This window comes from Brassica napus, chromosome C9, assembly GCF_020379485.1.
Source record: "Brassica napus cultivar Da-Ae chromosome C9, Da-Ae, whole genome shotgun sequence".
Classification (NCBI taxonomy): Eukaryota; Viridiplantae; Streptophyta; class Magnoliopsida; order Brassicales; family Brassicaceae; genus Brassica; species Brassica napus.
In genome coordinates this window covers 40,612,115-40,618,327 of record NC_063452.1, presented here as the reverse complement: position 1 = coordinate 40,618,327, position 6,213 = coordinate 40,612,115, and the positions used below count along the sequence as shown (strand labels likewise).

General features: G+C 35.0%; 1 protein-coding gene across 2 annotated transcripts; it reads right to left on the bottom strand.

Moving 5' to 3' along the window:
• Positions 1–856: 856 nt before the first annotated feature.
• LOC106382008 (proline--tRNA ligase, chloroplastic/mitochondrial) lies at positions 857–3,819 on the bottom strand. 2 transcript variants are annotated; one of them, XM_013821962.3, is made up of 10 exons: positions 3,460–3,819; positions 3,343–3,399; positions 2,848–2,958; positions 2,677–2,763; positions 2,463–2,599; positions 2,168–2,387; positions 1,872–2,009; positions 1,619–1,780; positions 1,311–1,510; positions 857–1,228 (listed from the first exon to the last, which is right to left on the bottom strand). In XM_013821962.3, exons 1-10 carry the CDS (start codon positions 3,763–3,765, stop codon positions 1,003–1,005), a joined length of 1,644 nt encoding a protein of 547 aa, XP_013677416.1. In that variant the 5' UTR covers positions 3,766–3,819; the 3' UTR covers positions 857–1,002. The 2 variants fall into 2 exon arrangements, with proteins under 2 accessions (XP_013677416.1, XP_013677417.1); XM_013821963.3 differs by having other exon boundaries at positions 2,168–2,374; positions 2,486–2,599; positions 3,460–3,818.
• Between the last annotated feature and the right edge of the window lie 2,394 nt (positions 3,820–6,213).

Genomic DNA, 6,213 nt, shown 5'->3' with positions numbered 1-6,213 from the left:
ACCAGCCCTTGAGTCTCTTGCTTTTCGCCGATGAAGGCTAAGAGTTTCTGTTTGGAGCCACTGAAACAATGTGTTATTCTCTAATAATTGATTCGAGTCTCCGGATAAATCGGGTAAAAAGCACCCATTTTGGATCTGTTCGGATAAAAACAGCTAAACCCGAACCGGAACCGATTTTTCTACGGTTACTTCGGATATATCCAAAATTATCCGGATCCGACAAGTACCGAACCGAATCTGATCCAAGTTTTATAAATACCTGATCGGTACCAATTTTTACATATCTGAAATATCTGAGATCCGAGATACCCGATCCGAACCCGATTGTTTAATGACATTTCGAAACACATATATTTTTGTTCATTTTTAAGTTCATGTATATCAGAATCGTATCCACCCAGATCTGGAAGGACCCGACTCGAACCCCACTCGAAAGTTTATAATATCTAAAGACATGCTAATTTTAAAACTCAAAAACTCGATATCCGAAAGAACTGATCCGTACCGAGCGAATATATGAATACCCACCTAACTAATAATGAATATAAAGTACTTTGTTAACTGATTTGAATTCTACTTGGTTAACTGATTTGAATTCTTGTCTCTGATGGAAAAAATTCATTCAAATATGTGAAATTATCATGGTTAACACGTAAAATAAATGATACCAAATTATTATGGTAAAGAAAATTAATGAAATAATTAAAAAGTGTGAACAAAAGAATGTAAAAAATATAATAAAGCATTTTAAAATAGATAAGTTTTGTTTTATATTTCTATAATAAATGCTGTCAAATTATTTGGATAATAACAATTAAATATAATAGTTAAAATGAATGAAAATAAGAAAAGAGAGGATGTAATAAATTTGTTGAAAATATAGTTAATTTTATTTTGTACTTCAGTTTTAACAAGATAGATAGAACGAACTTTTGGACTCTTTTGAAATAGAGCAGAAATTTGATATGATTTAGGAATGTGCGTAAAAAACGAGGGACTTCTTTAGTAAGACTTGGCAAAGATTGCAACTTCCTCTGCTCGATTTCCGGTCATCAGACATGTTTTGATCCCTTGAGTCTGTTCAAACGGGAAACACCGAATGGTCGCCCCCGTTTCTTCTTTTACCCTTTGCTCATCCGAGTCACTAGCTGACCATGGACCTCGTGCCCATTTCCCTGAAGATATAGCAACTTTGAGCTCCTCGTAGGAGTTCACATCCACTATGTTACTGCACAATCATATCAAAATTGTGGTGAGGAAGAGTCTAGTATGTGGCAGACAAGATAAGAATACAACCAAAAAAAAAGTACCTATCTCTGAATGATACAGCCTTTTCTAGAAGTGATGATTGGATCTCATCCAGCTTCTCTTTTACATACGCTACTAACGTTGACGGCTCCATTGATATTCCAAAAACTTTCCCCGCTTTTCCCGGTATATCCCTCCTCGAGACAACTACACAGTTGCTAGATACATCGCGTGGACCAATTTCAATCCTTATAGGGACTCCCTGCAGACCACCCCCCAAGTTTTCAATACCAATGAGAACCGTCAGAGCATATTGAAATCTTACTATGAACATTCTTTTCACTTAAGAGAGAGAGAGTAAGGAACGAACCTTCATCTCCCAGAAATTGAACTTCCATCCTGCGGTTCGTTCTGATGTGTCATCAAGTTTAGCTCTAACCCCAGCAGCTTGGAGAACTTCTTTCACTGATGATGCAGCACTGAGAACTCCTGTTTTCTCAGTCTCTTTTTTCCAAATAGGTACAATTACTACCTACAGTTCCCGGTTTAACAAAATTGAAATTCAGATAACAAAAGCAAGGGAAAGTGGTTAAGAATTCTCAGAATAAATAGAAGAGATAAACCTGTATTGGAGCTATCTTGGGAGGAAGCATAAGACCAGTGTCATCTCCATGAGTCATGATAATGCCACCGACAAAACGTGTACTGACTGCCCATGATGTCTGCCACACATGTTGCCTTTCTCCATTCTCATCTTGGAACTGGCATGTTCATATATCTCATTTAACATTCCCCCGGGACGAATTTGCACAAAGAATGTCAAAACAAGCAAAAGCGAGAGAACTCAACTCCAAAGTCCAAACAAATTCAAAAGTCAGAAAGAGCATCATGACCTGCTTCTAAGATGATGGTTATGTACCTGAGTTCCAAAAGCACGAGAAAAGTTCTGTCCTAAGTTGTGGCTGGTACCAGCCTGCAAAGCCTTCCGATCTCCCATCATAGCCTCAATGGTATAGGTTTTATCAGCACCAGCAAAGGTCTCCAACTTTGATTTTCGACCTCCAATAACAGGTATGGCAGTTTGCTCAAAAGCAAATCTGGTGTAGATTTCGATCATCTGTTTTGCCTGCAATACAGCACTGAACATTCTTCACAAGAGGGTACCACCAAAAAAAAAAAAAGAGAGAAAAAAAAAGGAGATTCCATAAGCTGACCACAGCAAATATGGAGAAGAGACCTCTTTCTCTGCCTCCTCGGGAGTGGCATGAGCAGTATGACCCTCTTGCCACAGAAATTCAAGAGTCCTGATAAATGGTTTTGTCCGCATCTCCCATCTAGTGACATTGACCCACTAAAACCCCAGAACGATGAAAATTAACACTGTACGAAGAATAATATTCACTTCAGTATTGGATTTTCTTCCCGCACCTGATTGATCATGAGAGGAAGATCACGATAGCTGTGAATCCACTGGGTGAACATGTGATTCACAATGGTTTCACTGGTAGGCCGGACCTGCCACAACCCTCAACAATCAAAAGTCAGAACTTAGGTAATGAACTCTCACAACTCTAACTTTTTTTTTGTGGTAAAACATACCACAAGCTTCTCTTCAAGTTCACTTCCTCCTCCAACAGTGACAAGGGCTAGTTCGGGACTAAATCCCTCAACGTGTGAAGCTTCTTTCTCAATAAACGAGTACGGTATAAACTGCACCAAACATGAAAACATAGGAACACAACAGAAATGGGATAAAGTCACCTTCTTTATTTGCCTCTATAATAGCATTTAGAGCTAAAACTACTCCAACCATACTCTATTTCTTCCTCTAAAATAAAGATTGCTATATAAGAAATAGCATTCCTTTATATTTTGCTCTATCTTTCGAGATTGCTATTTTAGAGAATTACTTTGGAACATATCACATCTCTATTATATTGGGTTCCGCTAATTTAGAGTAAAAATAGCAAAATAAATTGACTACCAATACAAAAATGATGATCCCTAAGAAGCAAACTTTAATGAATTATCATGTAATTAATCAAGAACAAGTGTTTCATTAACAAAACAAAACAGCTTAATCCATAAGTGTACCTGAGGGAAGTACATGTTGCTATGACCAGTCTCTTTGAATTTCACATTCAAATACTCCTGCAAAATATTCAACGTATTGAAGCAATTCAGTAAACTTTCGAAATTTCAGCAAGTAACCTGAATCGCTTCCCAGATGGCGTAACCGTAGGGACGAATGACCATAGTACCACGAACTGGACCATGATCCGCGAGTTCAGCGCTCGCTATAACATCCAAGTACCACGCATTGAAGTCCTGCGACCGAGGCGTCACGGCTTGCTTCGACCTGAGCCGATGAGCATCCGTCGAAGCCGCAGTGCCACTCGCGAATCCGGAAGCAGGCCTGTTCCGAAGACATACGGTTCGCCGGAGAGCTGCGGGGTAGCGAGTGGTAGCGGGAAACAAGAGGGAAGTGAGAGAAGGAAGTCTCAGAGAAGCCACCATTGATGCTTAAGGTCGGAAGAGAGATGATGTGAAATGAAAATAGCTTCTCTTTCTCTTCGAACACTCATGTGTGGATAAGCCCATTAATATTTAACACACATAAGAGCCCAATTAGTAATCAACTTCTTATCACAGCTCTAAAGATCTCTGTAGAAAACCAAATACAGCTTAGTCTTAAATCAATTCCGGTTTTTGAGTTTTAGTAATATTACTGTGAATGGTAAAATTCCAAAATATAATGGTGTTTGATTGCGATCTGATATTTACTTTACCTGGACTACATTAAATATAAAATAACTTAAACTTTTAGTTAAGTTTAAGTAAACTTTGGTTCAAATATGTACACAACAAAATAAATAGGGGTGTTCAATCCGGATATCGGTTCGGTTTAGGTTCGTTTTTTTCGGTTTTCGGTATTTCGGTTAGTAAAATATAACTACCATTATAAATCTATATTTACTTCGGTTCGGTTCGGTTTATATACCGTTGGTTTTTGGTTTATTCAGTTTTATACCAAAAAACATAATTATTTAGTTTAAAATCATATTATATGAATTGTAGAGTCATATTGTCAACACAGTCATTTATTAAAAATATATTACATGTTCAAATAAATGAACAAAAAAGTAAAAATGCTTCTACCATCAAATAAAATAATCAAATCTATAACTAAAATCAAAGCTTGAAATTTTGAAAATAAAAATATGAAACAAAACAGAAACACGAAAGAAAAGTTTTTCCACTTCCATATTTAGTGTTCATTAAAGTCATGTTTTTTCAATTGAACACGAAACTCTGTATGTTTACAGATAAAAAAAAAGTTGTGAAATTTTTTCATTAATTATTGTCCATCAAATTTATAATCTTCATATTAATTTAGTGAAGACTAAAATAAAGCAAAAAGATCAAAAGAAGACTTAGAAAATAAGATGTCTGAATTGCGATTAATTGTTATTTAATAATAGTTCAAGTGTTGTAAAAATTTAGGATCTTTATTACTATAAAATTATGGTAATAGTTATTAACACAAATTTAACTTATGTAACAAATAGATTTTCATGTATTGTTATAAAATAGATACATATTTAATTACATGTTTCTACTTTTAATCAGTTTTGTTCGGTTTAATCGGTTATATACCAAACCATATCCAAATCCTACGGTTTTTATAAAATTATATTCATTCGGTTTATATGGTATATACCAAAACCAAACCATATTGTCTATTTCGGTTCGGTTCGGTTCGGTACGGTTCTGTTTTACCATATTGAACAGCCCTAAAAATAAATATTATAAAACATTCAAATTAATTTATGTATATATTTTTCTATTATTTTATACTCATATATAACAAATTTCTTCAAATTTGAAGTTGTGGTCTTCAAATTAGCAGTTGTAATTCTAAATACTCCAATTATTTGAAATATAAACATGAACTGCTTTTAGATATACAATTGTATTTTTGATTATATGTATATTCAATTAGTTTTCAGTTTTTTTTGGTTGAATTATATTATCAACTTATGTGTGGTGTTTTTCATTTTAGTTTGACAAAAAAAAATTAAAATGCAAAATAATGAGTATTTTAAGTGTAATTTCTGTTGTATTAAATTTAAAAGTTATCATTTTGCTATGGGGTTCTTATATGAGGTAAGTTTTATTTGGGTTTTAAACAAATCTATAATTTTATTTTGGATGATATGTATACCCATTTAACCTTCTGTTGGCTTTTTCACTACAAGAAAACGTGCCCATAACAACGAACATTTACGACAAAAATATTTCGTCGTAAATTTACATGGGCTTTACAACGAAATTACGAGGAATCTAACTTTCGTCGTAAACGCCATGTAAATTTACGACGAACTGATTTCGTCGTAAACTCCTTGTAATTTTACGACGAATGTACGTGGAATGAGAAATACGTCGTAATCATTACATCGACATTACAACGAAGCATGTTACCGTTATATTTAGGTGAAATCATGTATTAAATGTGCTTTAACTTACCTAATTTCGTCGTAAAGTCGTTGTAAATAATATGTTAAAACCATGTAAAATCCATGTAAAATATTCCTTGTAAAATCGTTGTTATATTTCAACTACCCAACTCGAAAATTTCTCTATATATATGTCATTTCCCACAACTCTCTTCCTCACAACACACAAACGGGAGAAAAAAAATCCGAAAAAAAATCAGAAAAAAAAAGATTTAAAAAAAAAATCTAAGAAAAAAATGGCCGGTGGCGGTAGTATTTACGAGTTACGGAGTTGGATGTATTTGCACAAAGATTCCGACGGGAGGGTGACGAACGCATTTCTGAGCGGGCTAGAGACATTCATGCACCAGGCGGGCTGTACACCGATCACACAGGAAAGCGGTAAGATGTTCTGCCCCTGTCGGAAATGCAAGAATTCAAAATTTGCACGTAGTGAAACTGTATGGAA